Source organism: Uloborus diversus, chromosome 4, assembly GCF_026930045.1.
Source record: "Uloborus diversus isolate 005 chromosome 4, Udiv.v.3.1, whole genome shotgun sequence".
Classification (NCBI taxonomy): Eukaryota; Metazoa; Arthropoda; class Arachnida; order Araneae; family Uloboridae; genus Uloborus; species Uloborus diversus.
Window position 1 is genome coordinate 125,496,803 of NC_072734.1, and position 16,224 is coordinate 125,513,026.

Below are 16,224 nucleotides of genomic sequence, written 5' to 3' on the forward strand. Positions count from 1 at the left end.
GTTTGTTTTTCGTTTCGATACAAGTATTCGTAAAACTACGATAAGCAATTGCATTTTGTTTCTGATGATCGGCTTTTTTTCAGCAGAAGTTACTAAAAATATTAATCTGGATCAACCGTCATAGTTCTTCATTTTTCGTTTCAATGCAGATCTTCGTAAAATTATGATAAGCAATTGCATTTTGTTTCTGATGATCGTTTTTTTTTCCAGCGGAATGTTGCTAAAAATATTAAATGAGAAGCATGTTACAGTTTGTCCAGATAACTTGCACTGCGATGGACGAAGGAATAAAAGATTTCGTTAGCTAAAATAGTGGTAAAAATACCATTATTAAAACATGCTGCGATCACCTTGTATCAATATCAGAAGTTCTCATCTTTCTTCCCTAACAAAAAGAGCTCTCTTAACGGCAGAAAACATGCATCATCAGAGCCATAGTAGCATGCGCAGAGTCAAGACTGATTTTGGAGGAAGGGATTCGAAATCGGTAGTCAAAAACTTGAAAGTTCTGAGAGTCGTAGTCTGAGTGAGACAGTTTCCCTTTGAATCCGCAATCTGACATGGCTGCGGGGTCAGAGTCGGACCCAGACTGATTTTGGAGTAAAGGAGTCAGAGTCACAGTCGAAGGCCATATAATTCCTAGAGTCAGAGTCGGTCATTTTCCTTTCGACTTCGCAGCCCAGGATCAGAGGCGTGGTGAAGAATTTGAGGGTTAAAACTCTTCTTTGGTTATTACCAATCCAAAACATGGTATTGTTACAAGATTGTTACGACTGATCTTCACTCTTCACCCCCCAGACGGTAATTTCTGGTTGCGCTGGTGGGCATGATAACAAAACGCATGACATTGCAAGAGTTTATGGTTGGGTTAAAAGAGGACAAAACAAATGAAATCGTTTAACCCTTCGCCCATCCGAAGTTATCTTTCAAATCCAGACTTTATAATTCTTTATAATTTTGTCTCTGAATGTATTGTTCGTCATTTCCTTGACTGTCTTCTCGCACGTGGTTCGAGCGCGTGAGCATGATGGCGATCCTCCTGAACTGCATCACCCTGGGGATGTACCAGCCGTGCGCAGACGAAGTGTGTTCGTCGAGTCGCTGCCGACTGCTGCAGGTCTTCGACGACTTTATCTTCGCCTTCTTCGCCATAGAGATGATGATCAAGACCATCGCCATGGGCATTACGGGCAAGGGCGCTTACATGAGCGACTCCTGGAACAGGTTGGACTGCTTTATCGTCTTTGCCGGGTGAGTACCCACTTCTTTGAAATGGAATTTTCCACTTCTCTTTCCGTAGTACTCGTCAATCAATTTGAAGATAAATGAATTTCACTAATTCACCAACAAAACTTTTTTATTGTTCTACACAATAACATATTTTAACGAGATGGGCAGTCATTTTCCTCTTTCTCCTGAAGAGCGGTCAAGAAATATTGCGAAAATTGTTATCTCGCTATTCGCTCAGGATTGTCTCGTAATTTCAAGACAACCTAACATATTCCTGTGACCCCTCACAGGAATCTGACACCCTCATTGCGCCTTAAGCGGAGCATATATTTTTTTACAATCTTAAAGCCACTATAAACATGCTGACCTATTTTACATTTTGGTACCAAGAACGCTGACCCGGAAACCATAAGAAATTCTAATCATGAAAAAAAGGTAGAAACTAAAAGAGCGTCGCAAAACATGTTTCTGCACGCGTAAATTATTTGCCCTCGTGTCCCTGTTATCAAAATATGAGGTTTAAAAGGCTGCCAAAATTTTGGGAAAAGTCACCAAATTTAGCATGTTTCGGTGAGAATGAAAGACAACCTTTACATTTTTTTTCAGAAAGACCGCCCTATAGCCAGGGCTAAGGCTGAAATACATGAAATACATCACCAGCTCAGGCATTCCAACCGATGACTGCAGTTTCGTGCTTATTACCACTCATCAGCCCGGAATAGGAAGTGCCTGAGCTGGAGGTAGAAAACCTCTTAAGGAAGCCAAGAATGCCAAACAAACTGGTAGCTAATATACAGGGTGTTCCGTTTTAACCTGCAAGTCCTTTATTTTCACAACCGTTAGTCCTAGATGTATACTTAAAATTGCAAAAATGTTCAAAATCAGATGCAGAGATAAGATATTGTTAATTTGAAGCAAAAATAAAAATGAGTCAAAAAATACAGAATTTAACTTTCTAAATGGTCCCCAGGTCCCCTAACTTTTGTGTATAGGAAAAGAATATCCATTGAAAAATGATTCTAACACAAAAAGTTTGAAATTAGTGCGACCAAGATTCACCGAGATATGAAACGTATCGTTTTGTGACTTACACCGCTTTTCACTTGCCGTCAATAACACTTTTTTTTTTGGGGGGGGGGGGAATATAGCGGTTAACAAGTATTTAAAATCATATGTGTGTATAGAGTGTACTTTTTCAAATTGTTCGAGGTTTTGTAGTGTGTTTTTGCGTATCACAGCATAACATTTGCATTTATTTTTGAATAGCAATGAAAAATGAAAACACCTTGTTTTTCTTACTTTGACGACCTGTCATTCTTCTGAAAGGGCGAAAAATTCCAATCTCATCTTTTGTATGGTCCCTTAAAATTTTGAACTAGAATATCTTTTTGAGTTCTGGTTGCACAGATGTAAAGTTTTTTGTGTCAGTAAGTTTTCAGTGGAGAATATTTCTCTAAATATAAGTTAGGGGACCTAGGGCCCGTATAAAAATTTAAATTTTGTACTTTTTAACTCTTTTTTACTTTTGCTTCAAAATTTGAATATCTTAACTCCACATCTGATTCTGAACATTTTTGCAATTGAGAGTATACATCTAGGACTATCGGTTGCGAAAATAAAGGTCTTGCAGGTTAAAACGGAACGCCCTTTAGAATCCAGACGAGTGACCGCAGCAAACCAGACGAACGCCTGAGCTGGCGGTGTATTTCATGTATCCTTCACATATGCTTTGCAGATGAATGTCCAGCAACATTCAGAAGGTGAAATCGTAGACTTTTAAGACTTTACTGTGGTAGGAACTTTAATATATTGATAAAGAAGAGGTGGAAGGGAGGGGGAGTTGGAAGAAGTCAAAAATTTTTGTCTCATACTCTTTCCATGGCTACTTAAAACTTTTTTTAAAAAATCACTATTCCTTATTAGGATTCCCGTTTCAAAAGCTGTTGCTCAGGACTTGCTGTTATGTCACGCGGTTTTTAAAATGGCTCCTGTTATGAATTAATGAAATCTTCCGTTCCTATTGACTTAAAGAGTTGAACCTCAATCAAGTAAATAGATTTGTAACGTAGCTGTGAGTTTTCTTCGAAGAAAAATTTTTAATATGTAGACTAACAGAGTCAAGAAACGAAAAGGTGGAGTTTACCGTCTTCCCAGTTATTGATTGGACCAGCGTCCTGAGCAAGAAGGACGTATTTCGTTATATTCTCGTGAGACGAAGGTTTTCATCTTATTTAATTTATAAGGCATATTTTGTATACTAACCCAGAGGTTGTATCTGACTTGGGAAATGTATAGAAGCATTAATAAAATAGGTGGTATCTTAAAATATAACTTAATTACAGTGTTCCAAAACGCCACGCTTCGATTTCATAAATATAAAATACGACTTACGACCTTGAAATATAAAAAAAAAAGAATTCGTATTACTTACCTCTTGAAGAAATCTGTTTAGATTGGAGATAAATCGCTGTTCTTTGTACTACTTAATAGAAACACTTATCTATATCAAAGAACAACCGATAACTTAATTTTTTTCTTTTGTATATCGAGGGAAATGTTCTTAATCAGTCAGCTATTATTTCATTTGTTTCCACTACTGTTCTGCAAGTTGTATTTTCACTAGTCAAAACAAGTGGTCCATTATCGAAAAATATACCTTACACTGGCTTTAATTCAGGCGAGAAATGCGCTTCCCAAATATTATCCTCAAAATCTCTCCGCTCTGCCAGAAATTCTCTCTCTTCAAACAATATAACTGCTTGCCAAAACGACACAAAAGGAAAGTATTCAAACCGGCGTAAACAAAAACTAGCAATTTCCCCAACCACGCGAACTGAACAATTTTCTACCATATCTCACTTCTCTGGAACAAAGGCGGAAGACAGAATAAGCAGATCCTCGTCTTGGCCGAATTCCAGGACGGTAAACATTAAACAAAGTGCAGATAAGGTTTAACAAATATGCACCATATTAGCGACGGGAAGTTCTTAATGAATATCTTTAATACGTCTTAAACAGCTGCTTGAGCGGTTTTACATCATAAACATCTGTTGAAGATGTGAAAACAATGGAAAAAATAAAGATTTACATGATTCGTTAAGAAATGGCCGCAAAAGGCTAAAAATAAAATCATCCGTGAATAAATGTTTATCTTTTGCTCCGCCGTGTTCTTTTTTTCCTTCTATAGTGCATTACGCTGGCTATTTATTTCCCATAAATTATTTGTGGAAACCTATTTCTTGACATCTTTTCTCTTTAAATTCCATATTCTTATTAAATATCTTTCAACGTGTCTACAGAATATAAAGTTTAATGGAATTCTTCATTAAATTTACAGTAGAGAAAGTTTTTTTTTTCTTTTAAAATGCAAATACGTGGCTAGTTTAAACGTAAATATATCAGTACAAAAAGTGTTTATTTTTTTTATTTGGGGCATGCAATACTGATATATTGGAAACAATTTTCTACTATTTTCCATTTAGCTGTATATGCTTGAGTACAGAAATTAAAACGTGCTTTTTACTTTAAAAATGAGGTGCTCCTTATGTAACAAAAGTCAAAACTGTAGCTTTTTTGAGCAATCAGGATTGCTTCTTGATCTCACTACGAGTTTGGTATGAAGGGGAAACTATAGTCTTTGATTAATCAGACCGATCACATGACCCTTTTTGCTTAATATCTTATTCAAAAATAAACACGCAACTTAATTTTTAAGACGAAGTTAACTGAAAACCTAACCCCTTTTTTTACGAAAAACATATAAATTATGTGAAAAGGTTCAAGGATTTCACAATATTGACTTCCTTCCAAAATTTTAACACAAGAAAATAAGCTATTTTACCGCGTCATTGAAGCAAAATGGTAAACTTTCGTTCGTAATTTATTTTCACCATCCTAGAATAGGGCAGACCGACTTAAACGGAACTTCATTTTTAAAAATTCATAGCATCGTTTAAAATTGTAGCACTTGGCAAATAACAGTGAAAACACTTTAGATCATACATGTGATTGTAGTTTTCAAGTTCATAGAATTCATATGGTTCTGTATTTGGTTTTTCTTTTTGTGGGTTGAAATGAAAAAAAGCGCCCCCACCCAATAAATGAACATCTCAACTAGTGGACAAACACGGCTTTTTCTAGTCGTTTTTTTTTCTGGAAATGTGTGAAAGAAGTGACTATTGCCAATTCATCTAAGACAAACGTTTTAAAACTTTATTTAAAAAAAAACAGTTGTTCATTCATTGGGGAGGGGGGGGAGAGGGGGCCCATTCAGTCACCTTATATGATAATCTAAAGATTTGCAAAATATTGATCTTTTAACGCATCAACGTTCCTTAAAAAAACTTTAACTTCTTCTGCGGTAGTTTTATAAATGGAATAACACATTTACAATTTAATTACTATTTCATTCAAAGCTAAGATTTTAGACTCTCTCTTCTTCCTAAATGATGGTTGATGTTAGCAGAAGAGCTCACTTTATATTTGCGTAACAAACTGCTGTAAAATGTGTGTAAATTCTTATTCAATCGAAGAACTGGTAACAGTGTTGAATTGGAAATTAAATAAAACATCTGATGAAATAAATTAAGGTTTATTCAAAATTTTTATATTCAGTAGTACGTAGTATTGCCTCATTACGATATCATCATTAAGGTTTCATGACAAAAATAAGATACAGCTTCCGGGAATAGCTTGGCAGTCAAATATATGACAAGTCGTCAGCTCTGTATCCGTACAGTTATCACAATTCCTATTAGCTCTCTTCTACATTCTCTATCAATCTTCGTTCCTCTGTAGCAACCTGCTCTTAGTTCAGCAATTGTATTTATATAATGCAGTCTTAATCTATATCACAGAGTTGATGCAGAACAGGAATTGAATTATCCCTCAATTTAAAATTTGCAACAGTATTGGCGTCTAATAAGGTAACACTGACGAGGTTATCATTATTGAGATTTCTGCCCTCTTTCGGAGATTTAGTTTTCCAGCGAAATTAATTTAAAAATTTAATTCAGGCGAGATTATTCTAAACAAATTGATACTCAAGGGTTCTTCAGCATGCCGCATTAACATGCGTGGAACCACAGACGGTTTTCTGCGTCCCGAAAATACACACGGCTAGATAACGGTTGCATAAAAAAAAGTTGCATTTTTTTAGTCCTTAAATAAATGTTGTTGTTCTTGCTGATCTCCTTGGTCTAGACCTCTGGCCCCAAGTCCAAGAGATCATGTTGCAGTAAAAGATCAAAGATAATCCCACTCTCATCCGATGGTTGCCTTACAGAGGCACCGATACAGCAAATAATATGAGAGGGAGAGGCAATAGACGAGCATGGGCAAGTAAAAGGAACCGTTGAAGATCAGACTTATAGTGTGGCTAGACCTTAGCCTAGCTAAGACAGTTTGGGCAAGTCTTGAGCAGGTCTTCTGCAAGGACAATCCAGGATACTCTGCGGTGTACCAACCGTGTTCAGGTGGAATCCTCCAAGTTGAGTTTATTTTATTAACAAACATGGAATGAACCTCTGAGGCTCTTAAAATTGATGATGGAAGAATGGAAAGGTTAATGCCTTCCACGACGAGTCTATCAGTGGCATCATTACCATGGATACCAACATGAGAGGAAATCCACTGTAAACTCACAGAGCCTACCTCGGACAATGTAGCCAATTTGGAAATGATATCTTGCCCCAGTTGATTATAATAATAAATGTTCGCCCGAATATCGATAAAATGTTGAAAACCCAACGACTGCAGATGACAACAGTCAAACATCACGATTGCCTATATAATGTCTGACCACGGATTGTATGGAAATGCAAACATCCGTTTTACAGGCTGAAATAGACGCATCTATTAGTTTTCAGGCATGTCAGCTTTGGCAGATGTATGTTAGACTCTAAATTAAACAGAGAATCATTCAAATAAGCGGAACACGTGCATTAAATTTTTACTTTTCCCCCTCATTCAGATTGACTTGTCTTAACTGGACGTTTGCCAATTCCATTCAATCCGTGGTTAGAGAGTAATATGAAACGAAATGCACACAAACAAAAATCCGGCATACTTGAATAGTCACCCATTATTACCAAACTAAGAGAAAAAATACATAGCTCAATAAACTAAAGAACTATAGCAAAAAATGAAAATTTCGCCAACTTTTACCATCGTTTAAAAGGTATTTTCTTATAATGCTTCAAACGCATCATTCCGAAATAGCTTTGACATTTGAGCTTCGATTTCACAGTAAAAGTTTCAGATTTTCCCATAAAATAAATTCATTTCGTTCTCAAATTTTGTAAACCGATATTTTGCAACGAGCTTCAAACACCACATGATGGTGGAAAAAAAATAGGGAAAGAAAATGCATTCGCTTTTATGGCCTGTTGAAAGAAAATCATTTCAGCAGCCCCCAGCCACTTCTTTTATTTTGCGCTATAAACTTTTCTTCTAGATATTTCCAACCGAGATTTTAAAAGTATCCGTAGAGTTAACTGCTTACTTTGACTTCGGCTATCCGTTCTACACTTAACGAGCTGTTTAAACCGCTTTAACATACGCGCAATTAAATCCTGCTGCGTTAAAAACCTGCTTTTCTATATAGTTAGTAGGAGCTGCTAAAACGTTGTGGTGCTATTTTATCCTAGAGGGATTATTATTACGCTACGCAGAACTTTAGGAGTTGTTTTAAATGCCTAGGCGTTTCGGAGCTGCCTCGGAAATATTCAATGCTTCAAGAATGAAGGTGAAAAATCCGAAAAAAATATCTCAACCGTAAAGAATTGGGATGACTTTTGAGCTAATAAAAAAGTTGAACTTATCAAGATGTTTTTTTGACTGAGCAACTTCGTCGTCTGTATTTGGATTAAAATAATTAAAATTCTGTTAGAAAATGCTCCTTTAATTAAATTTAAGAAGTACGGGAAGTTCAGTACGTAGTCTTAGTTATTCAAAATTAAGAAATAGTTATTATTAAATTAGTAAAAACGATTTATTAGCCTTTTTAAAAGCTATCGTGTCATTTAAGGAAATTTTGAGCCAAGCTAGAAATAGATGCATAGTAAATTATTTTCATGAAAGTTTTGCAATTTTAAAGCAGTAAAATAGTATCTCTAAACGCTTAAAACCTCGTTCTTTGTACTTCATAACACAACAATATTTCTAATATTTATGACAGTGGTGCTTGGCCCACAGCCCGCGGGTCACATCCTATTCCAGGTTCCACAATGTATGCCCGTAAAAAGTTTTAGGTCCAGAGATTTTCTCTTTCGAATCTTGATCTGTAGGTGTTCTAATGTGAGAATATCTTTGGTAGACATGTTGAACCCTGCGCGAAATAATTTTACTGGTCATCAAAGATAGCGGCCATTTTGGTTCACTTGCTCATTACGTTTTTCGCAACGTGCGTACCTATAAATTTAATTTTAGTTTTGAACTGAGATCTTTGGGGACTAGAAAGTCAATTAATGAATAGTTACGACATAGAAGCCGCTCTGGCTATTTCCACAATTTTTACGTGAGATACCTCTGACGTTTTTGATGTAACATTGTGGTTACTAAAAGGTGCACAAAAATTAACAACTCTTAATGAATCCAAACGATTTTAAAGTGTAACATCTTTTGTGTAAATCAATATCTTTCAAGGTCACTAGCGCTTTCAGCAACACCTTCTGAAGGTTTTTTTTTTTTTTTGATCAAAAATACCTTATGAAGGGGATTTTTGATCAAAACAGTCCTCTCATATGCATAAGCTACTGTATTAGAATTTGCATTCATGTTAAAACCAATAGCTCAATACCTTTCACCTCCGACACCACTTTCCCTTTCGCTGCGCCACTGTTCAAGGTTATCGTCTGCTATCAAAGTAATTGTTTTCGAGCAAAAATATTCCACATCTACAGAAACTTTTTGTTTCATGTTTTTCTGTAACAATAACTATTTAAGCAATTGCTGATATTTCTAAACTGAGTTCAGAAAGTTTTGGTGTGCAATTGAAGACATTTGATGACAGTTTTGACAAACGAAAATGTACTATATGTCAAAAGGAATCAAGAGAAAAATTATGTTCTCTGGACAAAAACGAGTTCGTGAAGCTGCTGAAATACGCAAAGACGCAATATTGTAAAACGCTGCAAGAAAATATAGTGTGTCATTGAAGCAACCAGTGCTACAAGAAATACACGGGAGATAAAACGCTAAAAAAAAAGGTCGAAAAAATGCACAAACAAGTTATTTTGAAAGTGAAAACAAAGTTTTAGAAAAATCAGAAAGTACTGAAAGAGGTTCAAATCAAGACGAAGTTTTTGGCAGAGTAGCAGATCTTAACAGCGATAAAAATGTTTCTGCTGCGAATTTATATGCACATCCAAACTTTATAAGTTGTTATATTCGAAAGTATGAGCGAGAAACCAATATATAGTGTTTTAAAAGGCAAATGAAATATTAAAACCTCTTTTAAATGCTGGGCATAGATTAATTCTGTCAGAAATAAAAGAATTGATGCTCAATGTAGATGAAAATGCATTGGTTTATATTAATGAAATAAACTATTTCTCATAATAACATATAATGATAGGATTCTTTTCTGTGCTTCCGAAAGAAAGAATGAACCTTTGTTGGTTTTTTTCTAGTCATTTATCTCCAAAAATACTTGCTGCTGCTATTCGCTCACAAGAAGCTGTGAAGACTGCAGAATGCATCTTGAGAAAATCATTATAAGATGTTGAGACTACAAGAGACTACACGTACTACTTGTATAGACTACAAGAGAAGTTCTGAGATGTGAGTAACGATGGTTCAGTATGCTCTTGGCTGAAAGGATGAGGAAAAAAGTCAAATAATCATTCAATCGCTACGCACAAATATTGAAAACTTGAAAACAGAGTTTGAAGTTTTTGTTAAGGGATGTAGCGACAAATCGGAACTATGCAGGTATTGGGAAGTTTTTCATTCACTGGTATCACTTGTAAAACACTTGATTATTGCCGATCGGGAAGAAAATTACAAATTGTACGTTGAAACTGGTGATTTACTGTTTCCAGTCTTTCGTGAATTTGACTACATAAATTATCTACTATATGCAACATGGTACATAGAGAGGATAAGAGCTAGAAAAAGAGTGTCCCTACCTGTAGGAAAAATTCATTGAAGGTAAATTGGTTGTTAAAAAAATAATGGTAAATTTAATACTCTGAAGCCAGATATGAAGTTGGAACAAACGATTCAATGGTCTCGGAAAAGTGCCGGAGGAAATGTAGGGCTGACGAGAAAATATGTTGCCGAGTGGTAATTAGAGTGTCATGAAATTTTAATGATATGCAATGTGTTTCGTGGTGTTACTAATTCTCATTTAATGGATCACTGTGCGAGTGTCCCGCATCATTATTTTTATAGGCAATCGTAGCTAGTATTTTGAGGAAAATGTCAAAAGACTTGTTGATTTTATGTATCTAAATATATAAAACTCAAAGGTGACTGACTGACATAGTGATCTATCAACGCACAGCCCAAACCACTGGTCGGATCGGGCTGAAATTTGGCATTCAGGTAGATGTTATGACGTAGTCATCCGCTAAGAAAGGATTCTGAAAAATTCTACCCCCAAGGGGATAAAATAGAGGATGAAAGTTTGTTTACCGAAACACCCATGCAAAAACAGAGTCAAAGGGCAAATTGAAAATCAAAGTGAAAGCTTTGCTTGAATTAGTTACTCAAGTTTTATTTATTAGCGAATTGAAAATGGCAACAGATAAAATTTTAACTCGTTAAAAGTTTTCAGGCATATTTTGGATTGCATTTGTTTTGTTTCGGTTTACTAGTTTTGGTTATAGACTCTGCTTTGTATTTGGCATTTGTTTTGTTTTTGTTTAGTTTAAGTATAGGTTTTGACGGTTCGACTTTTTTAAAATGGCTAAAGTTTGGTTTAAGTATAGGTTTTGACGGTTCGACTTTTTTAAAATGGCTAAGGTTTGGTTTAAGTATAGGTTTTGACGGTTCGACTTTTTTAGAATGGCTAAAGAAAATCTGAACGTTAATGGAGAAGTTGAAGAATGTACTATCGTCCCTATTGTTGGTGACGATGCATGTTTGTTTCGTGCTCTCTCTTATTTAATGTACGGAACACAAGATTGAGCGATGGAGGTGCGTTCAGAAATTGTCAGATATGTGGTCAACGACTGGAGCAAGTTTTCAATTATGACCCACGACAGGAATGGTGATAACTACTTAACACCTGACGAATATTTTGCTGATATGATGAAAAATGATACTTATGGCGGACTTTGTGAGTTAATAGCAGCAGAATTAATATTCCCATTTAAGTTTGAATGCTTAGTTACTACAGTTCAAGAATTACTGTCTAAAGTTTATCCAGACATTATTCATATACATGACAAGCCCATTCAATGGTTATGTGAGCATGCCATACTTACTCCAAAGAACGATCAAGCAGCAACTATCAACGATATCCTGCTCATGTCCTTTGAGGGCGAAGAAAAGGTCTATACTTCGATTGATACTGTGGTTAATACAGATGACGCTACTAATTACCCTGTAGAATTTTTAAATTCATTGAAACCGCCAGGTTTGCCTTATCATAAGCTTATTCTGCGTGTGGGCACTCCAATTATGCTGTTGCGAAATTTAAAACCACCAAAACTTTGTAACGGTACGAGACTGCAAGTAAAAGCGTCACATCGAATATACTAGAAGCCACTATATTAACTGGGTGTGCGAAAGGGGAAACTATATTTATACCACGAAGCCCATATAATCGAATGATATTCCGTTCGAATTTAAACGATTACAGTTTCCCCTAAAAGTCTGCTTTGCCATGACAATAAACAAATCTCAGGGGCAAACTCTCAAATTTGCGGGTATTGACTTGAGAGAACATTGCTTCTCTCATGGACAGTTTTATGTTGCTTACTCACGAGTAAGTTCACGCAGTAGTTTGATAGTTTTAGCGCCTAATGACAGATTAGTTAAGAATATTATGTACAAAGAAGTTTTGTCGGCCCTAATTTTTTTACACACGCTAAACAAAAGTAAAGCCGCAAAAACTATATATAATTAATAATAATACTTCTTAACGCGAGCGAAGCCGCGCGCAAAAGCTAGTCAACACATAAATCTTTATGAGAGTTCTGAAACAGTGCAACTTGACAACTTTCTCACTAAACACCTTGCGAATGGTAGGGTCAAGATTTGCTTTCTCAGTACCATGAATCATTGATCAGAACAGTACCGCCAGTTTAAACAGGAGACATTTGTTTCAAAAATTGTCTGATTTACTTTCGAAAGTCAACCTACCATGCTTTGATGCACACAGTTCTTCACAGAATATCATTTCTAAGGTAATGGGGAAAAATAAACTTTAACAAGGGTACAGAGACATGAAAATAGCGAAAGAAAGGGGAGAATGCATTAAAAATATTTTAGCTTATGACTTGTTTCCAACGAACACAATTCACCTACCAAGCTAGATATTATCGTTGCGCAGTTGCAGAAATATCTGTTGCCGAATATTTTCTATTTAGCAAAGTATCTCCGATGAAAATTGCACTCGTTATCTATTTCATGTCACAAGTCTGCTAAATAAAGAAAACTTTTGTAGAAGTTATCAGCAATGTTCTGCACGGATCCATTTCTGTATGCTCTTTTCATGAACTTCATGTTGTGTTCGATAGTTATTTGCAGCATTCTGTGAAATATTTTGAAAGGATGAGAAGGGAATCAACTAAGGGCACAATAAACCTTGCTGTAATTGACAAAAAAACACTAGTACTTATGCAGGTAGAAAAGTTCTGGTCTTCAGTATCAAATGAGGAATATTTACAGAAACTAGCACGCTAGGAAATAAAAGAAATGTCCAAAAATGCTACATTTTTAGCGATTGCTAGCGGTTTAACAGTTAATGAAGAAACAATCTGCAATACTTTTCATAGGAGATTTGAGACAGATAATTGGAGAACTCAATTAGAATAACTCATTAGAAGAAGCGGATCTAGGAATTAATCCACACATAGACTGGGCTGATAAAAATGGTTCAAAAATAGTGGTTGCGGCATCAATTGATAGAGACGTCGTAGTGCAATAACATGCAATGCAAAAACAGATCGTAACCTTTTTTAAAAGTAACTAATCTTGTATTTTTCGTTTATTGTGTTGTTAAAGAAACATGTATGTGATAAACACTAGTTTAAAATGAGCATTCTGGATTATTTATTAATTTTTGTACACTTTTCAGTAACTAGAATATTCAACAACAAATGTCAGAGATATCTTCACGTACAATTGTGGAAACAGTCAGAGTGACTTTTATGACATAATTAATACACATTAATTGACTTCCTATAAATTCCAAAAACTGCAGTTCAAAACTAAAAGTAAATTTGTAGGTACGCCCGTTGCGAAAAACGTAATGAGCAAATGAACCAAAAATGGCCGCTATCTTTGATGGCCTGTAAAACTATTTCGCGCAGGATTCAACATGTGTACCCAAGATATTCTCACATTAGAACACCTAGAGATCAAGGTTCTAAAGAGAAATTCTCTACACCTAAAAATTTTTACGGGACTACATTGTGGGGCCAGGACTTATCCAGCCCGCGAAGCTGATCCGTGTGGCCCGTTGTTTTGTTTAATGTTACATATTAAAAAGTACAAATAGGTACAATTTTACAAATTTGTCCCAAATGTTCAGAAATTGTTTTATGAAAAACAGATGCATTAATAAAATAAGCATAGTAATTCATAACAACAGTTAAGTTTTGGATTTTAATTTTCTTTCCTTTTCAATTCTTTTCCATGCTTTTTAGAAAAATGTATTAAATGTTCTGAAATGTAATATGTGTTCAGACCCGCGAGAATCATTCTAATATGAGGTGCGGCCCTCGAAAAAAAAAGTTGGGTACCAATGATTTATGATGTTGCATAAAATATTATAATTTGAAAAACTTTCAAAAATAGTTTCCTAGCAGTTACATCAGAATTATTGAATGATGCAATGATCTTTATACAGTGAAACCTGTGTAAGTTGACCACTTGCGGTGCACTACTTTAGTGATCAACTTAAACAGGGGGTCAATTTATAGAGGTTGAATTATATGATATAGATCTTATTCTGTGACTGAAATTAGCGGTCAACTTAGACAGATGGCCAACTTACAAGGGTGGTCAACTTTACAGGCTTTACTGTATAGTATTTTTTTTATTTATTTTTATTTATTTTTTTATAAAATAAAATGTATAGAACTTATATTTTCTAGTCTTGCTCGGAGACTGCTGGGTAAGGTCGTCAAGTTTTTTAATCTAAAGTCAAATGCACTAAACTATTTGAAGTGGTGCAAAATTAGCCGACATGGCTCAAAGTTGACAATAGTGGCTGTACAATCAGTAGTGTCCCTACGGAAAGGGGGGGGGCGATGTCTACCCCGGGTGACAATTAAAGTGGAATTAAGATTTTAAAAAATATTTAAATGTGCTCAATTTAATTCTGAAAATGTTGCCTAAAAAATACTAAATTATATTTAATCTATCATAGTTCAACAAAAGTGGTAGCCAGTGCTAATTTGAATTGAACTGAAAATTTTAGTGCTTGCACGCTCTTTGTTTGTAAGGAATGTGGAGTCTTAGTAATTGATTGGGATAGAAACCGAAGATCTACTGCTTTGAAGTCAACCAATCCGTAATCAGCCATTGTGACTCACATGCTGTTTAAAAAGAAATATGACTCTAGTATAGGTAAACCAAAAATTATTGTTCTTTTTATTGAGGACAATCCAGGGCCTGTGTGTGTGTGATTGAGATATTAAGGGTATCGAGACCAAACACTCATTCGGGGCCTTCCGCAGTCACACCTTATTCATTTTAACACTCACGGGGAATCACTTTTTAGTTTCTAATGGGGTTGCGTTAGAAAATTTAGCTTTTGCATCCCTCGATATAGCGTATCTCTTTTCTGTGGCACCAGTATCGGCGGAGGACAAATAAGAACTTAGACGCCCGATTTCCTCACCAGATGTTGACTCCTATGGTCTCTTCGATGGGAAATTTACACCCACATGATGGTACGACATGGACACTATTGATTTTTTGCATCTTGAAAACCCACCGACTGGAACCAGGCTTAAACCTGAGCCTTTGGGTGCAACAGCCGAAAGTCAAACCACTTCCCCACTCTGCTGGCTTTCACGGGGATCCGAGAGTGACAATTTCACAAGTGCGATGGTACTCAACCACTTTTTTCAAAATATTTGTTTGGGTGCACAGCACCTCGCACTTTACGTAACTAGAAGATAAAAGAAATAAATAAAGGAGGAAAATTTTAAGATGGAAGAGACTTAGAGAAAACCTTTTTATTTTTTAGATTATGGCTAAAAAGATTTTAGCCATTTGGGGCCCCTAAAAATTGGGTGCCTAAGTCGTGGCTCAGCCGAAAATGTTGGGTAATCAAACTTGGTGCCATTAAATATCTTCACTGGTGAAAATTCTTTAAAGCACCTTGGATCAATGCAGTTTCTCACTGTAAAATACATAAGTGCTGTTAGAAGACTAATCAATTTTTAATTACTTTTATTGCCAAACTACGAACAACTTTCCACACTTTATACATGAGGAATTATTTAATATTCAAGACTATCCTTCTTCCTGAAAAATAAGATTTCTAGCAGAAAAGTTAATATGGAGCTTTACAAATGCGTTAAAGCGCCCGCTTCTAAAGTAGCTTGTAGCTTCATATATCAGTTTAAAACACCTCTATTGCATAATGTTTAATTTATGCTTTGTGTTCGTTTTTAGTTACGTTACATTGAACGTGCGTTTTTTCAGTACTTCTGAAAAAAAATCCAATGAGTATGAAAATGTGGATCGCTGTGGATTGGGTTTATAAAAAATGTTTAGCCTAGTTTAGGAAAGTGTTACAAACCATGTCCGTGATCAATTTTAAACTTTTTTTTTCTTGTTTCCAATGGGGCTGTATAAAGGACCCACCTC

The 16,224-nt window shown here is 35.6% G+C and overlaps 1 protein-coding gene across 1 annotated transcript in view; it reads left to right on the forward strand.

The window, feature by feature from the left end:
- Nucleotides 1-1,012: 1,012 nt before the first annotated feature.
- Nucleotides 1,013-16,224, forward strand: part of LOC129220822 (voltage-dependent T-type calcium channel subunit alpha-1G-like) — a 188,240-nt gene continuing 173,028 nt past the window's right edge. Inside the window, exon 1 of the mRNA XM_054855252.1 lies at nucleotides 1,013-1,251. Within this exon, the coding sequence (XP_054711227.1) occupies nucleotides 1,025-1,251 (227 nt within the window). The 5' untranslated portion in view covers nucleotides 1,013-1,024. The remainder of the gene's footprint in view (nucleotides 1,252-16,224) is intronic.